Source organism: Magnolia sinica, chromosome 2 (genome assembly GCF_029962835.1).
Source record: "Magnolia sinica isolate HGM2019 chromosome 2, MsV1, whole genome shotgun sequence".
Lineage (NCBI taxonomy): Eukaryota > Viridiplantae > Streptophyta > Magnoliopsida > Magnoliales > Magnoliaceae > Magnolia > Magnolia sinica.
In genome coordinates this window covers 16,458,487-16,483,661 of record NC_080574.1, presented here as the reverse complement: position 1 = coordinate 16,483,661, position 25,175 = coordinate 16,458,487, and the positions used below count along the sequence as shown (strand labels likewise).

Sequence of the window (25,175 nt, the reverse complement as noted above, 5' to 3'; positions counted from 1 at the left end):
CATCACATGCACATGACCCTCACCCCACACACACCACATGCACATTCTCCATGGGACACCTTGCCTAGAGTTCTCTCTCCTTGTGACACATCATCCTCCCATGCATGTGCCATAGCCATGCAAGGTCAACATACCCCACTAACTAGGGCTGAATGTTGGGCGGGTTCAACCCGACCGACCCGAAATTGGGTTGGGCTCGGGCAGGATGTATCGAGTCTGATCTCGAGCTTGGGCTATACAAACACCAACCCGATAAAACTTGGGTCGGGCTCGGGTTGAGGGCTTGGGTTGCCCGACCTAACCCCAACCTGATCAATATATAAGTTATTAATAAATTATAATTGAGTGTGGATAGTTTGTGTTGAAGGCACAGGAAATTCCAGTGTTGTTGGGTCTCATTGGTCCACATCATTTCCAATGACTCAAGCTAATAAGATATGCCGGATTTTTCTCTCCCAAATAGATTGCGTGCTACACAACTTGACTTTTAAAGAAATAGTCGTCCTATATTTTAGCTTGTCTATTTAGAAAAAAAATGAAGTTCTTTACTATAAATAACTATATATATAATTAATAAAACTATCGATACAAAAAATAAGACGTGTATTGAAAATACAATAGACTGATGTAATAATGAAAATATTATCCTGTATCCACTCGACCAACCCGACCAACCCGACCAACCCGACCGAGCCCGCTTGGGTTGGGCTTGGGTTGAGAATTCCCAACCCGAGGTTGGGTTGGGTTGGGTTAGGGTTGAGGTTCAAGAACCTTGGGTTGGGCTAAGGTTGAGCTCCAACCCGACCCAGCCCACCCAACTTTCAGCCCTACCACTAACTAATTAACCTAAGTAAACTAACCCCTTTTCCCTAACCAAGGGTTAACTCTCTACACATACACAAGAGGGGGCTAACCATGGTGGTTCGCCATTTCTAGTAAGAAAATTCCAATGAAGGAGGGGGCTAACCATGGTGGTTAGCCATTTCTAGTAAGAAAATTCCAACAAAGGAGGCTAGCCATTTCTAGTAAGAAAATTCCAACAAAGGAGGGCTAACCATGGTGGTTAGCCATTTCTAGTAAGAAAATTCCAACAAAGGAGGGAGAAAAGGAGAGAAAAAGAGGAGAGAGAGATAGAAAGAGAGAGGAGATGGGCCATCATTGGAGAGGAAGATCAAAGCCATCTATCCTTAAGGTGGATTTGATCTATTTCTTGTATTACTTCCTGTCTTTGCTTTATGCATATTAAAGTGGGCCCCACCATGAGATCATGGTGGTGTTTGGGTGGCCCCAAACCACATTTAAGTGGGCCACCCCTTTGAGGAAGTATGTGAATGAAATCCACCATTGAATTCCCATGGAGGCCCACTTCAATGTACGTGTTTTTACTTGATTCTCTTTTTCTGTGGTCGTGTTTATGGGGCCCACTTTCACATATTTTTAGGCCTCAAATGGACCAAACTTTAGGCCCAAATGGGCCCCAAAAATGACTTAAGACCCAAGGTCCAAGTGGGTCCAAGACTATGATATGCCCTAAAGTTCTAATGGAACCTGAAAATTTTGGAAATAAAGTCCCAAGGGTGAACCCTTTCTAGGGCCCACTTTGAGACACAATTGGACCTGATTGAGGCCCATATAGGGGTCTACATTGAGAAAAAAATGGCCCCCAACGGTGGCTTAGAATTTGGCCCAAATTGAACCTCAAAATTCTCAAAAATCAGAAAAATCAGGTGGACTGAAACAGTGGTTAGCATTGACACTCTTCTGAACGGCCTAGAGTTGTAGGGTCCACAAATATCTAATTGGTCACAAATTTTAAGTGATGATAGTAGACTTGATGGGGCATATATATACCAAATTTGGGGTTAATCTGATCTGTTTAACCCCTTCATCCGATTAATGCAATCTGAACCAGGTTTGCTGTTTAGTGCAGTGGTCAACACTGACACCCTTCCAAACGGCTGAGAATTTGTGGGTCCATAGATCTCCAATTGATCTCAAATTTTGTATGATGAATGTAGACTTCATAGAGCATGCATGTACCAAATTTGGGGTTAGTCCAATTTGTCTATCCCCTTTGTCCAACTAATGCAATTCGAACCAAGTTTGCTATCTAGCGCAGTGGTCAACACTGACACCCTTCAAAATGGTTGAGAATTAGTGGGTTCACAGATCTCTAATTGATTCCAAATTTTGTAGGATGAATGTAGACTTGATAGAGGATGTGTGTACTAAATTTGAGGTCAATCTGATCTGTTTAACCCTTCATCCAATTGACGCAATTCAAACTAGGTTTGCTGTCTAGTGCAGTGGTCAGCACTGACACACTTCCAAACGGCTGGGAATTGGTGGGTCCACAAATCTCCAATTGATCCCACATTTTGTAAGATGAATGTAAACATGATAAAGCATGTAAGTACCAAATTTGGGGTCAATTTGATCAGTCTAACCTCTTCATCCGATTAATGCAATTTGGACAAAGTTTGCTGTCTAGTGTAGTGGTTAGCATTGACATCCTTCCAAACGGTTGAGAATTGGTGGGTCCACAAATCTCCAATTGATCCCTAATTTTGTAGGATGAATGTAGACTTGATAGAGCATGTATGTACCAGGTTTGCTAACCCCTTAATCCGATCTGTCTAACCCCTTAATCCGATTTAGGGTCAATCCGATCTGTCTAACCCCTTAATCCGATTAATGTAATTCAGACCAGGTTTGCTGTCCAGTGCAGTGATCAACATTGACACCCTTCCAAATGACTGAGAATTGGTGGGTTCACATATCTTCATTTAATCTTAAATTTTGTAAGATGAATGTAAACTTGATAGAGCATGTATGTACCAAATTTGAGGTCAATCCGATTTGTCTAACCCCTTCATACGATTAATGCAATTCAGACCAAGTTTGTTGTGCAACGTAGTGGTCAACACTGATACCCTTCCAAATGGTTGAGAATTTGTGAGTTCACAGATCTCCTATTGATCCTAAATTTTGTAAGATAAATGTAGACTTGATAAAGCATATGTGTACCAAATTGGGTGTTAATCCAATCTGTCTTACCCTTTCATCTGATTAATGCAATGCAGATTAGGTTTGCTGTTCATTGCAGTGGTCAACACTTACACCCTTCAAAACGGTTGAAAATTTATAGGTCCATAGATTTTCAATTGATCCCAAATTTTATAGGATGAATGTAGACTTGACATTTAACCCTTTCATCCAATTAATGCAATTCAGACCAAGTTTGCTGTTTAATGCAGTGGACAATATTGTTACCCTTCAAAACGACTGAGAATTTGTTGGTCCACAGATATCTAATTGATCCCAAATTTTATAGGATGAATGTAGACATTATAGAACATGTATGTACTAAATTTGGGGTCAATTCGATTTTTCTCACTCATTTATCCGATTAATGCAATTCGTATCCAAGTTTGCTGTCCAACGTAGTGGTCAACACTGATACCCTTCCAAATGGATGAGAATTTGTGGGTCCACAGATTTCTAATTGATCCCTATTTTTGTAGGATGAATGTAGACTTGATAGAGCATGTATGTACTGAATTTGGGGTCAATCCGATTAGTCAAACCCCTTCATCCGACTAATGCAATTTGGACCAGGCTTGCTGTTTAGTGTATTGGTCAGTACTATCACCCTTCAAAACGGCTGAGAATTTGTCGATCCACAGATCTCCAATTGATCGAAAATTGTAGTATGAATGTAAACTTGATAGAGCATGTACGTACCAAATTTGGGGTCAATCCGATCTGTTTAACCCTTTCATCCGATTAATGCAATTCATACCAAGTTTACTGTATAGTGCAGTGGTCAGCACTGACACCCTTCAAAATGGTTGAAAATTTGTGGGTCCACAGATCTCCAATTGATCCTAAATTTCTAGGATGAATGTAGGCTTGGTAGAGCATGTACCAAACTTGGGGTCAATCCGATTTGTCTGATGCCTTCATCTGATTAATGCAATTCGGACAAAGTTTGTTGTCCACTGCAGTGGTCAACATTGATACCCTTTAAAACGACTAACAATTTGTGGGTCCACAGATCTCCAATTGATCCTAAATTTTGAAGGATGAATGTAGACTTGATAGAGCATGTATGTAGCAAATTTGGGGTCAATCCGATCTGTCTAACCCCGTTATCTAATTAGTGCAATTTGGACCAGGTTTGCTATCTAGTGTAGTGGTCAGCACTGACACCCTTCAAAACAGCTGAGAATTTGTGGGTCCAGAGATATCTAATTGATCCCAATTTTTGTAGGATGAATGTAGACTTGATAGAACATGTATGTACCAAATTCGGGGTCAATCCAATCTGTCTATATCCTTCATCCGATAAATGCAATTCGTACCACGTTTGTTGTCTAGTGCAGTGGTCAGCATTGACACCATTCAAATCGGTTGAGAATTTTTGGGTCCATATATTGCCAATTAATCCAAAAATTTGTTGGATGGATGTAAACTTGATAGAGCATGTATGTACCAAATTTGGAGTCAATCTGGTATGTCTAACCCGTTCATCCGATCATGCAATTCGGACCAGGTTTGCTGTATAGTGCAGTGGTTAGCACCGACACCATTCCAAACAACTGAAATTTTTTAGGTCCATAGATCTCCAATTGATCTAAAAATTTGTAGGATGAATGTAGACTTGATGGAGCATGTGCGCACCAAGTTTGGGGTCAATACGATCTGTCTAACTCCTTCATCCAAATTATGCAATTCGTACCAGGTTTGCTGTCCTGTGCAGTGGTCAGCACTGACACCCTTCCAAACGGTTGAGAATTTATGGGTCCACAGACCTCTAATTGATAATGGATTTTGTACAATGAATGTAGACTTGATAGAGTATGTATGTACCAAATTTGAAGTCAATTGGGTCTAACTTGATGGGGACATCACGCGCACACGTGCACACACACCGCCTCCTACGCATGTACGCCAGAAGGAGGACCCCACCGTCGATCTGGATCGATGACGACGTCCAGGGAGGGCCTCCTAATTAGGAGATGAAGTTTTGATTCAAAAGAGTGGGCCCGACAATCAAGAAAAGCCCACCATTGGATCTCATGATCGTAGCCCACTAGTCAGATTGATTTCATATTTTAGGTTTTACTTATTGTTATTATTTAGAACATCATGAACGCTTTAGATTTCTTTGTTTTGTTTTTATTTTAGTTTACTTCATCGCCGAGTAATAGGTTGCGCACATGGCGCGAGTTTTGGGGTATAGGGTTTTCCTATAAATAGGCACCCCTTGTAGTTCTTCTAATTCATTGAAGATTAATAAAAATTCTGCGTTTTCCTACTCTCTGAGTTGTGAAGCCTAATTGGGTGTGAAGCCCTCCCTTCTTCGAAGGGTTAACTACCGTGGTGCGAAGCCACATCTATCCTGATTCACCTTCATCTATCGCCGTCTCTATTACCCGTCTTAAACCATCCACCCTTCTCATTTCCCATAATCATCTGCGCTACAAATCTGTCCCTTATTGCATCAAATTCTCTCTCTTCAACAGATTTGCAGAATCTGGCCCTGCAGGAGGGCTAAAACTTCGACGGAGGACCACGCCTAGGCCGTACTAGGATCGACGTGAAATTTGGGGGTTTTGAAGCCCAAGTCTAGCCGACCAACCCCAAGGAGACGATTTTTGGGTATGTGGGCCCGACACACGTGCAGCCGATCACCAACGCATGTGCGTCAGGTCCCACTCGTGGTCCGCACGTGACAGTTGTCTTCTGGTTCAGGGTTCCCTCTCCTTTACTCTCTCATATTTGTTTTTCATAAACCCTAACCCTAGATGGTCCTAAATCCCCAAATTCTATCCCTATTCTCACCCTAGGATTCCCTGAATTGAAATTGGTAAATCCCTTGGATTAGGGGCTGATTATCATGCATGTGTGGATGATTATTTCTTATCTTTGAGCATCATTTGGTTCATAAATTTATTGATCCAGCCCTATCATGTGTAGGCCTGGACCCGCAAAGATTCCCCTTAATTAAATGTTTGGACTTTTGTGTGGGATGTGGAATTTTTATGTTATTGTTTCTGAATTAGTATGATCTAAGCCTGAAATCTTGCACATCATATCTGAATTTCATGTCCTGCATCATAACCCTCTCATCCAATTAATGCAATTCAGACTAGGATTGTTGTCCAATGCAGTGGTCAGTATTGACACCCTTCAAAATGGTTGAGAATTTCTTGTTCCAAGATCTCTAATTGATCCATATTTCGTAGGATGAATGTAGACTTGATAGAGCATGTATGTACCAAAATCATTGCTTCCTCTCCAGATTCCAAAAGTTTCAGATTGCTCATCTGAATATTCATCTGAGTCGTCTTCTCTATCTGTGTAATGGATAGCAGGGACCGAATCAAGATGATATTCATCATTGAGTGAAAAATACAGATTTAATGCCATTGAAGTTTGCTTGAGTCAAGGATGATGCTTGTTGGAGTAGAGAAACATTCTTCTTGCGATGCCGTTTTGGACATTGCCTAGCAAAATGGCCATTTTGTCCACACAGGTAGCAACAATATGTGGTTTTGTTCCTAAATTTTCTCTTTCTCAAAAATTTCCACTTTTATTACTTTGAAGACCGACTTTTGGATTGTATATGGGAGAGGGTGCTGAAATGATGCTTTTTCTTAAGAGGATAGGTGCAACTTTTTCGATCTTTGCACATGATATCGAGTTATGGCTTTGTGTAGTCTATTCCAAGAGATTTTCCTAGCTGTTCGACATGCTTAATAAACTTGTGTTGGTTACATAGTTTTTCAACAACTGAGTGGCTTAACTAGTGGATTAAGCCTAAGGACACTTGTGATAATTGGAGACCTTTGAGAGAGATAAGCTTTTGAGTTTCATCTTCTAAAGGGTCACGGAGAGAGGTGAGATAGGTTTGCTTGACGTTTAAATCATCGATGCCATTAATGTTGTAGAAACGTTTTGACATGTTTCCATAATGCTTTTCAAGATCTTTTTTCTTGAATGAGCAAACTTTCATGTGGAGGAACTCTTCTTTGGCAATTTCTTGATATGAATAAAGTGTTTCGACGAATTCTCCATATATGGAGCCAATGAATTGTTTGAAAGTTGGCAATTGGAGCGCTTGTAATTGTCGATACTCCCAAGCTATTCCATCATTCTTTGAGTCGACCACTGAGTTTGTCAGCGCACTTCTGGATTGTTCTTGCAATAGTAGCATTCGGGGTGTGCATTTCTGTAGCACACTAAGAATAGATGTCCATCATCCCGTCTTGCTACTTAGTAGGAGGAATGCCATCTAGAGTGAATACCTTTTTGTGATCAATAGTCTCTTGGAAGTGAAGCCTTTCTCTTTCTGGAGGTATCCTGGCGTGCTCAAGAGGAGGGGGAATTTTCTACCTCATCTTCCAATGAATTTTGAACATGTTTTTCTTGCATGAAGACAACTGGAAGATCCATGGTGCTGGAAGCATCATCAAAGGCTTCGGTGGAGTCCGAGAGGCTTAACTTTAGGGTATGTCATAGTCTTGGGCCCACTTGTACCTTGGGTCTGAGTCATTTTTTGGGGCCAATTTAGGCTTGAAGTTTGGCCCATTTTAAAGCCTAAAAAAATATGAAAGTGAGGCCCACAAGTACCACCACAGAAAAGAGAATCAAGTAAAAACATATACACTGAAGTGGGCCTCCATGGGAATTCAATGGTGGATTTCATTCACATACTTTCTCAAAGGGGCGGCCCACTTAGATGTGGTTTGAGGCCACAAAAAAACCAACATGATCTCATGGTGGGGCCCACTTTAGTATACATAAAGTAAAGAGGGGAAGTAATACCAGGGATAGATCAAACTTGCCTTAATGATAGATGGCTTTGATCTTCCTCCCCAATGGTGGCCCACCTCCTCTCTCTCTCCTCTTTCTCTCACCTCTTCTGGAATTTTATTAATAGGAATGGCTAACTGCCATGGTTAAGCTACTTTTTTTGTAGAGAGTTAACCCTTGGTTAGGGGCTAGGGGTCAGTTTACTTAGGTTGGTTAATTAGTGGGGGTATGTTGACATTGCATGGCTATGGCTCATGCATGGGAGGGTGATGTGTCACAAGGAGAGAGAACTCTAGGTGAGGTGTCACATGGACAATTTGCATGTGGTGTGAGTGGACCATGACATCATGGTGATGTTTGGGTTAAGCGGGTGGAGAATGTCAACTCATTCCTCTAAGCCATGAAATGGGTCTTTTTTAGAATGCCCCATAGGTTATGGGCCCAAGCCCATATGAGGTGTGTATGTGTGTGGTTATTCGCGCACTTGCGTTCTCGAGTTCTTCGCAAAGTATCTCACAAACGGAGAGCCACATGGGCGAATGGACGGTACCTTTGTGATTGGGTCAATGTGCTGGTTGATATGGCATGATTTTCGAGGTGTCGGGGTTTGGGTCACCCGGGTGTGTACTGCTCACAGATAGTCCGAGTCGTGCTTCGGGGCTCCGAACAATGCACACTCGTGCACGAAAGAGATGTGCAGTACCAGGGTGCTACAACAGGTACGGAGGTTGCCTACGAGTGAATAGTTGAGACAGGCGTACATACGTGCTGCTGGCCACTAGGAAAACCGGAGTATGGAGTTATGTGCACACCTAATCTAGACCGTCACATGCTTATGACGTTTTAAAGTTGGAGCAAGACCCTTGTAGGACTATCTCACTTCACGACACACACACACACACACACACACTCTCTCTCTCTCTCTCTCTCTCTCTCTCTCTCTCTCCAACTCCTTGTTGGAAAGGAAAACTTGCGGTGGAGGATTAGAATAGTGGGAGAGACAGGATTTTGTAGCCCCACTTTTTGGGGCCCACAATGTTGTATATGTAAGATCCATTCCGTCCACAAGGTTTTAACCTCTAGTCTAGGATCCAAGACAAAAAATCAGCAATATCCACAACTCTGATGGGTCACACAACAGGATATGATGGGAATGAGATTACAACCATAGGTTTGCATGTTAGTACCATGTTGTATATCTTTCATCAAACCTATCCATTTGATATAACTCAACAAGATCAAGTAAAAATTCACAAATCAATCTGATCCAAATATCAAGCTGCCCATACTGTGTGAACCAAGAAGTTTTCAATGGTAGGTGTTCAATCCCCACTACGTTTTGTAGTATGGTCACCTTGAGCTTTGGATCTACCTTATTTTTGGGCCATGCCATAAAATTATCTAAAAAAAATGGATGGATGGTGTGGATATAGCACATAAATCATGGTAGGGTCCACAGAACTTTGTGACGTCAACACACCGCTGTGGTCGTTGTGGCACACCATGCAATCTGCTTCTTGCATGCATTGACTCTCTTCCATCTTTCTGTAAAAGCGGATTGCACGATGTGCCGCACACCCAGTTCTGTGGGCCTCACCATAATGTATATGTTATATTCAATTTCAAATTGTCCATTCATTTGGCGAGATTATTATAGGGCATGAGTCAAAAAATGAGGAAAATCCAAAGCTCAAGTGGACCACACCATAGAAAGTAGTGTGGATTGAACACCTACCATTAAAATTTTCTTAGGGCCACCGGACTTTTGGATTAAGATGATATTTGTTTTCCCCTTTCCAGGTCCGTGTAACCTTTTGAATAGGTTGGATTGCAAATAAACATCATGGTGGGCCCTAGGAAGGTTTCAACGGTGGTCGTCATTGTCCCTACTGTTTTTTGTGGTATGGTCCACTTGAGTTTAGTATCTACCACGATTTTTGGGATCATGCCCCAAAATAATCTCACCAAATGGATGAACAGTTTGGATATAACACATACATGATGGTTGGGCCATAGAACTCAACGACATCAACACACCACTGAAGTCGGTGGTGTGTGGAACACCACGCAATTTGCTCCCATCTTTCATGGACGCGGATTCCCCGCCAAAGATTTTGGCAGGAACTTCGCTGTGACGAAAGCTAGGTGGGGCCCACTGTGATGTTTGTGAGATATCCACTTCGTCCATTCATTTTTCCATGTCATGTTAGGACATCGTTCCAAACATGAGGCAGATCTAAAACTCAAGTGGGCCACACGAGAGAACTGTGAGGATTGAATGTCCACCGTCGAAGCATTTGTGGAGCCACAACGATTGTGGTTCAGGCTAATATTTTTGTGTTTTCAGTTCATCTCAGTAAGAATGACCTTATGAACTGTATAGATGGCATATAAACATCTTAATGGACCCCTGGGAGGTTTCAGCGGAGTATTGGATCTGCCTCATTTTTGGCCTCCGATCCAAGACGATCTGGAAAAAATGGATGGATGGGGTGGATATCTCACAAACATCGGTGGGTCCCACCTAGCTTCCGGTCCCAGGAAGTTCCTGGGAAAGCCCTTTGATAGGCAATCTACCTCCATCTTTCTCACGAGCGGATTAGTTGTTACTCGGGTTACCCCACACCCTTACCGTGGGGCCCATTGATGGGGACATCATGCACACGTCCCCTCTACGCACGTATTCGAGGAGGAGGCGGGCTCCACTTTCAATTTGGATCGATGGCGACATCTTTGGAGGACCCCATAATTAGGGGACTGCGTTATGGAGCATCGGAGTGGACCTAATCATCACATAAATCCTATCATCGGATCTCATGATCGTGGCCTACTACTTTAGATGATTTAGGATTTTGAGTTCTGATTATTTTTATTATTAGAAACATCATGAATGTCTTTGATTGCTTAGATTAGTTATTTCATTTATTTTAGTTTTGGTATTAGTGCTTGCATGTGGCGCAAGGGTAGTTTTGTCTTTTTTGGATTTAGGGTTTTCTTATAAATAAAGCAATCCCATGTATGGACTCTTATGATATTATGAATAAAAAAATCCTGTGTTTCTTCCTCTCCCTCACGTTGAGTTGAAGGATCAAATTGGGTGCGAAACCCTCCCTTCCTCGAAGGGTTAACTACCGTCGTGCGAAGCCACACCCGTTCCAAATCATCACCATCTTCTTCCGCATCTCATCCATCATCCTCAACACCCTGTCCACCCATCAAATTCACCAATTTTCGCATCAAAATTCTCTCCTACAGCGATGCACAAGAAGGTTTTCAGATTCCGGCGCATCTATGGGGCTGAAACTTCGGCGGAGTACTACGCACAAACCATGTGCGGGATCGAAGTTATTTTTGGTATGGAAACAACCCACCCCTGACTGATCCTGGCTTAGGAGTCCTTTCCGATTTTGTGGCCCCACACATGTACGGACGTCCAGTCACACGTGTATTGAGGCCAACCTGCCGTCCAACATGCATGGGGCCCTCGAAATCGGGAAATGACTCCTAGGCTAGGACTGGCCAGGGGTGGGTTGTTTCCATTCCAAAAATCACTTCGATCCGGCACATGGTTTGTGCGTAGTACTCCGCCGAAGTTTTAGCCTCGTATATGCACCAGAATCTGAAAACCTTCTTGTGGACTGCTGTAGGAGAGGATTTTGATGCGAAAATTGGTGAATCTAATGGTGGACGGGGTGTTGAGATGATGGATGAGATGCAGAAGAAGATGGTGATGATTTAGAACGGGTGTGGCTTTGCACCACGGTAGTTAACCCATCGAGGAAGGGAGGGCTTCGCACCCAATTTGATCCTTCAACTCAATGTGAGAGAGAGAGGAAGAAATGCAGTATTTTTTTTTTCTTCATAACATCATAAGAGTCCATACATGGGATTGCTTTATTTATAAGAAAACCCTAAATCCAAAAAAGACAAAACTACCATTGCGCCATGTGCGCGCACTAATACCAAAACTAAAATAACTAATCTAAGCAATCAAAGCCATTCATGATGTTTCTAATAATAAAAATAATCAAAACTCAAAATCCTAAATCATCTGAAGTAGTGGGCTACGATTATGAAATTCGATGGTAGGATCTATGTGATGATCAGGTCCACTCCAATGCTCCATAACGCAGCCCCCTAATTATGGGGTCCTCCAAAGATGTCGTCGTCGAACCAAATCAAAAGTAGGGCCCGCCTCCTCCTCGAATACATGCGTAGAGGGGGCGTGTGCATGATGTCCCCATCAATCCCAGGTCCTCTTTTCCCCTCCGTTTCTTTCCCTTTTTTGGCTTAAAATCTCCCCATAGGATCCCTCATTAATCCTCTACTTAAACCCCCTTGGATCTACCCTAATATTCACTCTTAAACATGATCAACATGTGGTACAATGGAATTGTTAAATCTGGAAATTGCTAAATCAGTCCTTGTACCCTCAAATACCTTGACCGATCCCTAACCGTCATCTAGGAAACCTCATAATCCGAAATCCATAACCCAAAAGGGTCCCAAATCTCAAAATTTCCCAATTTTCAAACCCTAGATTTTCCTCCAAATTGAAACTTGGTGAATCTCTTGAGTCGGGAACAATCGTATGCAAGAATGGGTAATCCTTACACTCCTTTGGGCTTGTTTGGCTTATAATTTTATTTGATCCAGCCCTAATGGTTTTGTAGGCTTGTACCTCCATAGATTCCCCTTCTTGAATGTTTGATAGTATGTAGGATGTGGAATTTTGTGACTGTTTAATATTGACATAATCACAAACTTGATTTCTTGTACTCCATGGTTAATTTCATGTCCTGCATCACCCACCTTGAAGATGTGTTGTATATCCACGCCGTCCATCCGTTTTTCCAGCCCATTTTAAGAGGTGGCTGAAAAAATTAAGCATATCCAAATCTCAGGTGGACCACACCAGAAGAAACAATGGTTATTGAACACCTACCATTAAAAACTTCCCTAGGTCCACCATAAGAAGATCCATAATGTTTATTTGTCATCCAATTAGACCTGGATGAAGGGAAAACATAAAGATCAGATTGATCCAAAACTTGTGGCTTACAAAAAGTTTTTAATGATCATTCACCACTTATTCCAGTGGTGTGGTCCACCAGAGATTTGGATTTGTTTAAATTTTGGTATAACGTCCTAAATTGAGCTGAAAAAATGGATGGGCGGCATGGGTATATAACATATTCATCAAGGTGGGCCCCACACGATAAGGGTAACACGCACCTAATACGCTCCCATCTCTCCCTCCCCGACCCCACTCTCACTCCCTAGCACGTATGAATCTCAACTCTCTTTCCGACAATTTGAAACACAAAGTGAGCCTTACAACAATATGAAAAACTTGCAAAGCTACGGTTTAGATTAGGTGTGCATATAGTTCTCCTACACCACGGTTCGTAGAGGAGCACTACTCTCTCTCTCTCTCTCTCTCTCCACACGAGAGGGAGGGGTGTGTGTGTGTGTGTGTGTGTGTGTGTATATCCTTTATGTACTTCCGTCTAAGTTAAGCTTGAAGATACTTGTCCGAGGAGGGATCAAACCAATAGATGGCTGAGTAGGGGCTCTGCCATAGAAGAGAATATCCCCTAATTTTAATGAAACAGAGTAGGGAATGTCCAGATAATTGAACTGGAGGCCCATCTATAGAGTTGTTGAGATTTTCCTTATGATCACGGTCGCTGAATTAGCGTTCCCTTAAAAAAATTCGCAAATCCTTTTTAACCACAGGTTCCATGGGGAGGCTTTGAGAACGATTCCAAAGAGTTCCGTTGATAGGATCCCAAGCTTTAGAGTGCCAAACTGGAACAAAAATCTGCCACTGAGCTTGGGACATTGCCATTTTGATGCAGGACAATTAAACACTTGCTCTAAAAGCTCGAATTGATAGCGCATGGCAAATTAAATCCTTTATCTTATAGCCTAGGCCCCAAATCCATGGGTTAGGTCCTCGGCCGAACCCTCCTCGTGGTCCTTAAATCCATGGATTCCGCCCTACATGAGCCACCCGCCTCACACGGGCCCTAAATCCATGGGTTATGCGGGCCACCCACCTTGAGTGTGCCCCTGCATCCCGGGGGCCACCCCACTCGAGCCTAGTATGAAAATGCCTCCGCATTAATCACCTTCGGTGAGGAGTCTCGAATACGAGACCTCCCACTTTGATATCAATTTGATGCAGGACAATTAATTACTTGCTCTAAAAGCTTAAACTGATAGAACATGGCGAATTAATTCTTTTATCTCATAGCCCAGGCCCCAAATCCATGGGTTCCGCCCTACACGAGCCACCCGCCTCACACGGCCCCCAAATCCATGGGTTATGCGGGCCACCCACCCCAAGTGTGCCCTAGCATCCCACAGGCCACCTCACTCGAGCCCGGTGTGAAAATGCCCCCACATTACATTTGCCAATTCTCCTCCACCATTTGATGAAATACCACAATATATACTTCCAAGCAGTACTTGTTAGTTTTGATAGGTTCTTCTAATGTAAATCTGACTATAGTAATTGCATCCAAATAACAGCAATCTTGTGTAATCCAATCGATTTGTGACTTGAATTCTTTCAGGGTGTCCCCCTTAATACTTACGACATATTTGAACTTGTATGCATTGAAATGCGAGCCAGCTATATAGTGAAAGTCTAGGGGATAATGGTTGATTAGTTTTTCAGATCAATCCCTGCATCTAGGGGAAGTTCACATGACAATGTATTGTATGCCGTGAAAGATTAAAAATCGTCTCCAAAAGAGAGGTGGTCAAGGATCTTATCGAGTCTGTCTAAACTCTCTAGACTTTTCCTTGTCAGGTTATATTTTCTGGGCTAGATTAGTAGTGGTTTTGAATCTATTACCCTATAATATAGTATACAATAGAAAGCCATGTGCTCCTAAATACTGAGGAGCTTGTGAAGAAAAATTGCTCCATCAATTAGAAAATATTTTTGGGAAATTCTTGCTTGCAGTACATTTAGTTAAGATCAGTGTTCGCATTGTTGACGAAATGTCGATAATATCGCCGATAATATCGGTGTCGCTAGGCCAGCGACACCGAAACCCCCATTTTTTGTTTCTCTCTGGATTATCGGCGAAATATCGGCGATATCTTCGATAATTTTGGATTTTTTCCGACAAAATAGGTAAAAGGCGAAAAAAATAAAAAAAAAACCTTTGATTTCGGTAATACCTGATTGATGGTTGATCGGAACTCGGAAGAAAAGAATCTTGTGGGCAGTAATCGACAACTCTCGTCTCGTGTGACTCACAAATGCATGATTTCGGCTAAAAATCAGGGATTTTGGGAGATTGTTTGAAACCCTCAGTCGAAATTCACCCCTCTTCGCCGAAAACCCCTCTTCGCAGACGAAATCCCCTCTTTTGTTTTTTTTTCTTTTTCTTTTATGCTTCAGAACTACAGAAGCAGATTGGGCGCATGGTGCGCTTCAATGTACTGAGTAAACTCTTTGGGCCCACCGCGAATGTATGTGATTTATCCATGCCGTCTATTCATTTTTCTAGTTCATTTTAGGGGTAAATCCCAAAATTAAAGCATATCCACAGCTCCAGTGGACCACACCACAAGAAACAATGAGAATAATGATTTTCACCATTGAAACCTTCGTAGGCTCCACAGTGATGTTTATTTGTCATCAAACCTTTTTGTAAATATAAAAAGGCATGGATGAAGGGTTAAAATAAATATCAGCATTATTCAAAATTTCTGTGGCCACCAAGAAGTTTTTAATGATATGCATTCAATTCACACAGTTTCCTATGGTGTGGTCCATTGAAAATTTGAATCTGGTTCATTTTTCGGATCATGCACTAAAATAAGCTGTCATATATGATGGACGGTGCAGATTTAAGGTACATTCTTCATAATGGGTCCCACAGTTAGGGATCCACCGGAAGCGGATTGGATGGTGTACCTCACACCAGCTATATAGCTGCTGTAGGTATGTGTCGTGCGAAGACGAGCATTGACGCTCCTCGAGCTCCGAGTTGTACGAATGGTTCAAGGGAGATCAAAGTTACATTGGCCCCATAGTGATGTATTTATTATATCTACACCATCCATCTGTTTTTAGAGTTCATTTTAGAGCATTATCCAAAAAATGAATCATATCCAAAGATTATATGGACCACACCATAGATAGCAGTGGAGATAATGATTTTCACCGTTAAACAAATTGTAGGGTCCACCATAACGTTTATTTTGCATCCAATCCGTTCATAAAAACACAAATATCTGAATGAAGAGGAAAAACAATTTTCATATTGATCCAAAACTTCTGTGACCCCAAAAAGGGTTTCAATGGTAGACGTTCAATCCCCAACTTTACATTTATATCTGTCTTGTTTTTTGTCTAAAGCCTTAAGACGAGCTCTTCAAATGGATGAACAGTTTGGATATTAACACATACCTCATGATCAGACCCACAGAACTTGCTGACGTCAATAGCTGGTGTGAGGTACACCAGCCAATCTGCTTCCGGACTGCGCCAGAACGGAAGTGGATTGCGTACTGAGTAAATTCAGTGGGCCATCGTAATTTACGTATTTGATCCACTCTGTCCATCCATTTTATTAGATGATTTTAAGGCACAAGCCAAAAAGTGAAGCATATCCAAAGCTTAGGTGGACCACACCACATGAAACTGTGTGAATTGAATGTTTACCATTGAAAAATTCTTGGGGGCCACAAAAGTTTTGTATCAACCTGATATTTCTGTTTTTTATTCATCCATGTCCCTGTGATCTTATGAACAGTTTGGATGACAAATAAACATCACTGGGCCCTATGAAGATTTCAATGGTGGAAATTATTATTACCACTGTTTCATATGGTGTGGTCAACTTGAAACTTAGATAAATTTATTTTGGTTATTATTAGAGTAATTTCTTATGGAAATGTATGCTTTTTTGGGCCCCATTAAATGAAAAATTATTATTTAATGCATTTTTTTACAAAATTTAATTTCTAAATATGCAAATATGTGTATTTAGGCATGTCCTGAAGTTTCATTAAAAAATTTCACCGTTATCTCCATGTTTTCGCATTTTTCTCCGCATTTCCGGTTATCGGCGATATTATCGGCGATAACGATATTATATCTTTATCTCTGGCCAGCGAAACTTGTAGCGATACCGACAACTCGAACACCGGTTAAGATAAATATATTTCATGTACTTATTTCAATTTCTGAGTTTGGGTCTTTGACATCGTGAAAATAAATCAGTCATATGATGATTACAGCCCTCATCTGACATCTTTTAGAATGAATAACTGATAAGAATATTATGCGCTTCAACGATCTCTCCCATCCCATACTGTTTGTATGACAGTCTTCAGTGCCTTATACATGCATGTGTGGTTATTGAATTGCCAAATACTTTTTGTATCACAGTCATGCTTTCTTCTACATTTATAGGAAAAACTGTGAATCCCCCCAGTCAAGCACAACAAGCTATGGAGAAGCCAAAAAGTGTCTCAGATCCCTTGGCTGCTGTTACTGATGTTAGGAAATTCGTTGATGAAATCATCAATGAAACATCAAAAGTAGTCCTGTCGGAGGTGAACTGAACTGTTTTGCATCCTCCTGTTTATCTCAATTTCATCCATTAATTTGCTTTGTTACTTTACCTATTGAGAAGCCAATCCTTGCAGATTCGAAAGCATGGGGAACAGCTTGGACCTGATGTGTTGGATGGTGTCAGGAAACATCTCAGTTTGGATTTGGAGAACCTGACAGTAAGTATTAAACTAGGGGTTTTCTTTTTAAAATTTTATTATTGTTATTTGAAGTACCTCAGGGAAGGGCAGGTAAAAATGCTTTTCCATCACCATACTACTTGAAGCAAACAAAATACTATTTCAGGGATGGAAAAACAAAAAACTGATAACCTGAAAACTACATAGCTCCACTGGCACATCCAACCAAAGTAAGTCGAAAAATACATTGCTCCACTGGCATATCCAACCAAAATAAGATTTGGGTGCACTTCCAACTGAGAACTGATATACAAATTCCTCTTCTTTTTGGTATTTCTATCTGCGATGTTAGGTCTTTGACCAAGGTTGTAAAACTTGAGACTCTTCACTCTTGACTCAACTTGGCATAATGCAAAATTTTGACTTCAGCCAGTTGATTTGTTGAAAGTATATAAGATTATTAACTTTTCCTCTTCCCTTCTTCCTTAGAGAAATTGAAAATGAAACCTGCAAACTATGGGTGGCAATGGGCCGGGCCAGGGTTGGGCTGATGTTGGCCCTGGTCCAGCCCTAAGCCCCGGCCCTAGCTCAGCCCTAAACTGATGGTGGACGAAGTCCTGAACCGGAAGTATCTTGATCGAGAAACCTAAATATATTATTATTATTATTATTATTTTTCAGAAGGTGGGAGTGAGACCTAAGTATTTCAATTATTCCAAAATCTATAATTATCTCAATCGAGAAATCTAAGGGCCTGTTTGGGTGCCACATAAAAATGAGTTCATCTAATTTATTTAAATGTGGTTTATGTATTAGAGTCTTTGCGATCTTTTATTATTATTATTATTATATTGGTATGGATTTAAATATAACCGACAAATCGTATTAAACTATGCCCTCAAATTTGTAATAGATGTCAGCTAAAATGAGCTGAACTCATTTTTAAGTGGCAACTAAACATGCCCCAAGTATTTGGAGCTTTTTCAACTATGATAAACCGAAAGTATCTTTACAAATCTCAACAGAACTTTATGATGTTTTGTTTCAATGCCAAGTGTTCTGCATATCATCGATTAATTCAAAATTGCAGTAATTGTCATATGGTTGATCATTACTAGAGTTTCCTCGATCTTAAACCCTTCATCTAAAAGGCCCTGACTTTATGAGTCAGGTCTAAAACTTGAAAAATACTCTTACTGTATAAAGATTACGTCTAAATTACGTATGATTTTAAATTAGAAGTATAAAATACCTTATTTTAGCTGACTCGTCAGAATCCTTTTGAGTTGGTGTAACTTGTTGAATCAAGATTCAGCAAGTTTTGACTCGATGGATTCGGGTTTTGCAATTGAAAAAAATTGGCACGACCAGGTTTCTTTTCCCCATTTAAAGGCATATTGACATGGACTATCGCAAACCAAAATTCAAAACCATTGTATCATGTTGCAACATTGATTTGAATGTATTTCAACTATTGTTGGTTGAACTGTCTGGTAGCGCAATTCCACCAGCCGGTCCCTAGCCCCGGGTAAAGGAGGGTTGATGTCAGGTGGGCAGCCTGTCATCAAACTTTTGCCAAGCTGCCATGAGAGGAGGTGATCCCAAATAGCTAGAACCAGGCTACGATGACGATGATGAGTTTCTTTTGACTCGGGAGGGTTGCCATGTTGTAGCCAAGTCTAGGTCCCTTTGTTTGGGGTAAATATTCTGACTTTCTTACACAGTTTTGCTCAAAAGTTGGTTGACTTGGGTGGATTCTGAGTCAACTCGGAGAGTTTTACAACCTCTAGTGGTGACAACTGAACCATGATGGCATTGTACATTCTTTGGCTATATCTTATTGTTCATGTTCTTTTCATACTGATGGCCATCACACTTCATTGCAGATGATGTTCAAGAATGCAGCGTACACACAAGGGTTTCAGTCGGGAGTTAGGAGTGTGTCTTTGCGAAAGTAACCCCCCCATAATATTTACTTCTGAACAGGATTTTATTTGAACAGTAGCTGTTTTGGCCCATCAACCTTGTTATTAGAAAATTATTTATCAAAAAAGGAAAAAATGTTACTAGAAGATCAATTTGTTACTGAAAGTGATGGAGATCAAAGCACATTTCGGAATACTCATGCCCAGGAACTTCATAGATTAACCTTGCCTGAGTGCAGTGCGCCAATCTCCTTTTTCTTCTGCACTGCTGTCAAATTGGACATCGGATGTGCCCCACCATCAATCGGTCATCATAGAAAAAATCTACTGATTTGTCTTAATTGGATGGTAGGAAAAAAAATCAATGACTGAGCATTGCGTTGTGAAATGTCCACACCAATTGGACAGGCTGAATAATCCAATCCATGTGATTTGTTGACAGTGATCCATCCATGGTGGGACCTGTGTGATGAATGGTCCAGACCATGGACCATTAATCCATTGGGCCACATGTGCAATTTGCCAAGGCCACCAGATGAAGGAAATTGGTGCGCTGTGGTCAGGCTAGGTTTCCCAATTAACTTTTAGAAAAAGGTCATTGGTGCTTAAACTAGAAAAAATGCTAGTGTGCAACTTGCATCATAGAATTACTCTACACCGACCTCCTCATGGTACATGTAGCAAACATTTGTGGTGATTGGTACTGTTGATTGTGTCGGGCTGTGGTAGCCATACAATCAGTGGCCTACAACATTCTGGATCATGAAATAATGGACCTACTGTTGATGTGCCATGCCCCAAAACTCCCCCAAATTGGAAGGTCCTAGCCTCCAATCTTAGGGATTTTTTTTGTCAGTTGAATATAGATTGTTGCTGTATTTCCCTTCTCGACCATCTATTTTCAGGCTGTAGTTTCAAAGGTTAGGATTGGCCCATCAAGGAGAATATTAAGGTATGAATCATCCTCTCTGGGGTCAACGGACCAATGCTCTGGATTACTAAATGGTAGGCTGTAATTCCAAACTAGAAACTGTAAACCGTTGGATATCTCGGGCTGTGCTTCTATCAATTCCTCCTTTCGTTAATTTATTTTCATTCATCTAGCTAGTGTCACAAGTATTGCTGATAATGTCACCAAAAATACACATACTGATATTTATCATGCAATTTTCAAAATTTTTTGCAGATTTTAAAATATTATGATGTTAACTCCAAAAATAGTAAAAGCCTTGAGGAATTTGTTATATAGATATTTAAATATATTATTAATTTTAAAATTTTTACTTTTTGTATATATGGCAAGATCTTCCCGACTTTATCCCAAGTAAAACCTCCAAATTTAAAAATCTCCCAAGAGTTTCTGGGTCGAGAAATCACCCAGAGTGAGATTTATCACTAATTCACTTTGCATCTAGTATGATGATTGAGTTCTCTGTAGGTCTTATAAAACCCTCAATGCCATGCACCTTGAAATGTGTAGAATCTCAAAACTTTCTGGGTCACCGCCTTGCATGGCAATGCTCTCTCCTACCATTACCACTTAAATTAGAAGGAAAATTTGATAAGATAATTATAAGACTAACCATGCTTTATGAACAGTGTTGAGCTGTTAAAGAACAACACGTGAGTGTAGTTGAAATGAGAATGTTAAAATGGATAAGTAATAAGACTAGAACGGATGGAATCAGAAATGAATGCATTAGACAGAATTTAGGAGTAGTACTAATGGCTAATAAAAGGAAGGAAAGTAGACTTAGTTTGGTCACATGCAATAGAGACCAAGAACTATGCCAGTTAGAAGGAGCTAGTATAAATCAAAGGCTCTAAAAGACAAGGGAAAGGGAAAGGCTTAAAAGTATGTAAATGGGATTGTTAGAAAGACTAGATAATTTATGTTCTAATGAAAGGTCCCACCTTTGATAGAGTGGAACGGCCGGACCAGATTCATGTAGCCGACTACAAGTTGGTAGAAGGCCTACATGATGGTGATGATGATCCGGTTGCATGGATGTATTCATTGGGGACCTTTTCACGAAAACAAATATGCAAAGATAGAAAGAAAACAACAACAAAAAAAGAGGCAAAAAGGCATTTGTGAAAACAAAGTTGCATGATATTTGTGGAAATCATGATGGAATATCTTTCTTTCTTTTTTTTTCCCCCCTTTATTCTTCTTTTCTGGAAATGGAAGTGGGGGGATTCGGGTCACGTAAAAGTCATTTCGGCCCAAATCTAAACGGTCTAAGAGGCCTTTCCGTCCTACCTGTGTCACGATCAGGGGTATTTCAAGGCATGCATTGCCCATTCTCTGACCTCAAAATGGGATTTGTAAATTGTCTACCCCGCCTATTAACTGATATTTTCACGAGTAGGAGAATCTGTCTGATTGGTGGCTTGGAAATGGAATTTGTGGCATAAATTCCGTGAGTATTCCCTGATTTGGGTGGTGGTAGTGGTGTAAGCTATCCATGTTCATGCTCTGTTGGATGGAGAGCCCAGATCAAGGCTATGGATGCGCTGTATGGAAAATGGTCTAAAATTCACGATATGAAGGTTGCATTGATAAATAGAAAGAAATGCAACCTGATCCACTATCCATTATCCTATGGCCGGATCTGATCCACTTAAAGTTCATCAAGTCCAAGATAGAACCGACCGAATCCATTTAATGGCAGATGGTCGGGCTTGACCCACCCAATTCATTCAGACCAAACTCGAGTTTAACGGTGAAATATGGAGCTGAAGGTGCCAGCTCGGCCTCAATTTGTAGATACATACAAACATGCATACGTTGAATATATAATATGTAATTATCTTCTATTAATTTATTTTGAATTTTGAGCCAACTTGAGCTTGACCCATTTACCTGTCTATATGGGTCCCACATTTTATCCTTCAACTTGGCAATGGGTTGGACTAATTGATCAAGCAAGACCGTTCCTCCAATATGATTGCACATGACCCAAATTATTGTTTATTGATTAATCACAGCCATGCAATTAATGACATGCAAAATTGATGGTATGAGAAATTTCTTACTGAGATTCAAATTTGAACGGCATCAATGGTTCAGATAGATCATATGAATGGGCACACCATATGATACATGTGGCGCACATTAACTCAATTTAAACTGTCCAAATTGCGAGATCCATGTGGACCGGTTGTAAACAGAGTAACAGAGATTTATTAGCTGAATTAGGATGGTTGGCTATTTTATATATCAACTGTCCATTAAAATTTCCATCGATCAGTAGTAAGGTTACCATGAGTGCAAATTTGGGTTTATAATCCATTTAGATTGTGGCCCACAATTTGAACAGATTAAAATGAATTATTTGCATTCCACGTTTACAATTCCTAGTGCCAGAGTATCAATCATTGGTATAGTATATCAAAGTTTTCTAAATGAGAAAAATGGAGGAAGTAAAAATAAAATGGAAGTTGAGTGAATATATATAGGAATGCTCACCTGCGCATCTTTTAAGTGAGCACCCGTGTGCACACCTTTACACACATGTCATGGACATAGAATTTGAACAATCCACATGATGCAGAACCCCTTGAAACCACACTAGCCCAACTTTCAACCCGATACAAAACTTTGGTGGCCCATGGCAAAAAGAAATAGTTTCCTCCATTGATTTGCATTTCTCTTTACTATGGCCCAAGAGTTTTGGATCAGGTTGAAAATTGGGCTTATATAGAATTTCAAAGGATGATGCATCAAGTGGATTGTTCATATTATGTGCCTATTACACATGTGCAAAGGTGCGTACGGGTGCTCACGTAAAAAGGTATGCACGTGGGTTTTATAGGCTACATTGGATCTATGAATCCGAAATTGTAAGCTGTTTTGAGAATGGTTCGCAGCTTTAAAAGCTACAACGGTCTGAAAATGGACGGCCTTTGATGATCCAATGATTAGATCGTTTGATCCAACGATTAGAAACGCCCCAAATTTAATATCAATGATAAAAAAATATTTTACAACCGTTGTGAGCCATTGATGATCACCTAGCAATGGTCCACTACTCTAGTGCCTATATAAACTGGATTATTATGGTTTAAAACTAATTAATTTTAACAGATCTGACCAAAAACTTTTTTCTTTAAGAATATTGATAGACGACCGCTAATCTAATTTGTAAAACAATCAACTATGTGGAAAATGTTTCTAAGTAGACCCTTTGTCATTAATGCATGTAAGATTTAGATAAAAGGCTTCTCTTATATCGAAAGCATTTCACACGTAACCCATCAACAATTGATTAGTGGGCATAACACGCCTTAACGACAGCTTATAAATACGTGATTCAGCTTGGTAATGAGAATTTTTTATTTTTCACTTTTCCAACATATTTCACACCATAAATCAGACCCGATGGAAGCAAGAACCATACAAAAAAAAATGCATTTCCATTTTTGGAAGTGGTTGAACAAGCTCAAAACATCGAAAAGATTGAAACACAGGTTCATATGTGAATGGAATATTCAGACGTGACATCCTAAAATGTGTAGCCAACCATTTGGGATGGTATAGACCGAAGGGCTGATGCGTGGATGATGCATCCATATGGTAAGGCCCACCATATGTACGGTACGGATCATCTGTCCATGTAGCAATATGGGTCCCATCTTATCTCTCTAGTGGATGATATGATGGCCATAGGCACCAACGTAGGCTGCACGCGAAGAACCGAGTGGGGGAATATCCACGTTGCAATGTCCACAAAGCACCGGCAACAGATGCAGCGTACCATAAAATGCGCGGCCGTGGATGTTCTACAGAACGCTCAGGTCCTCAGTTTGTACACGTGGAACCCGTGGTTCAGTGATCCAAGCCGTTCATATAATGGGTCCCACTGTGGATAACCCAAGAATCAAAATATCACCAGCTTGGAAGATCCTATCCATGGGAACTTTTTCAAATGCTGCCCCTTGCTGTGTTTCCTTCCTGAACTGTTTATTTTGTGGGCACAAATTGAAGGGTTGGTTTTTGTTAATGTGGACAATTTTGGTGTACGAGCTTTCCAGATTGAGAGTGATCGAATCAACGGTTCAGAAAAATCATGGTGGACAGGATCTTGAAACGTACGGGTACTGCAGAAACACTCAGGACCAAACACTGTTATGTGGGGGAATCTTATCCTCTCATTACACGTGTGCGGAAGACTGAATGGATTATACGTGAGGGTCTGGATGCAGGGAGCGGATTGGGTGAGACGCCGGACTCACCCAAGATGGTGTGGCCTTTACTGTATGGCCCACCTTGATGTATATATTCTGTATCCACACCGTCCATCAACTTTTACAGATCATTTTAGGGTATTATGCAAAAATGAAGTAGATCCAATTATCAAGTGGACCATACTACAGGAAACAGTGGTAATTGACCATTAATAGGCCACAAAAGTTCTGGATCAAGTAGATAATTTTTTGTTTTGTTTTTACTTCATCCTCAAGAGATTGGATGGTAAATGAACATTACCTAAACATTAATGTGCGCCATAAGATGTTTTTAATGGTAGGACATTCAATCACCACTGTTTCCAATGCTATGGTCCACCTGATAATTGTAACTGCTTCATTTTTTGGACAATGACCTTAAAATGATTAGGAGAAACAGATGAACGGCCTGGATACTTAATACATTTATCAAAGTGGGCTTTTCAGTGAGGCCGTGGTCTCACCAAATCCGCTCCC

General features: G+C 40.7%; 1 protein-coding gene across 3 annotated transcripts in view; it reads left to right on the top strand.

The window, feature by feature from the left end:
* The window catches only part of LOC131236437 (uncharacterized), a 58,947-nt gene extending 39,282 nt beyond the window's left edge, over positions 1–19,665 (top strand). For 2 of the 3 annotated variants that reach the window (XM_058233589.1, XM_058233586.1), the window contains exons 9-11: positions 17,240–17,406; positions 17,500–17,583; positions 19,431–19,665. In XM_058233589.1, coding sequence (XP_058089572.1) covers positions 17,240–17,406; positions 17,500–17,583; positions 19,431–19,502 — 323 coding nt within the window. In that variant the 3' untranslated portion in view covers positions 19,503–19,665. The remainder of the gene's footprint in view (positions 1–17,239; positions 17,407–17,499; positions 17,584–19,430) is intronic. The other variant, XM_058233588.1, reaches the window with a different exon arrangement.
* Positions 19,666–25,175: the final 5,510 nt, after the last annotated feature.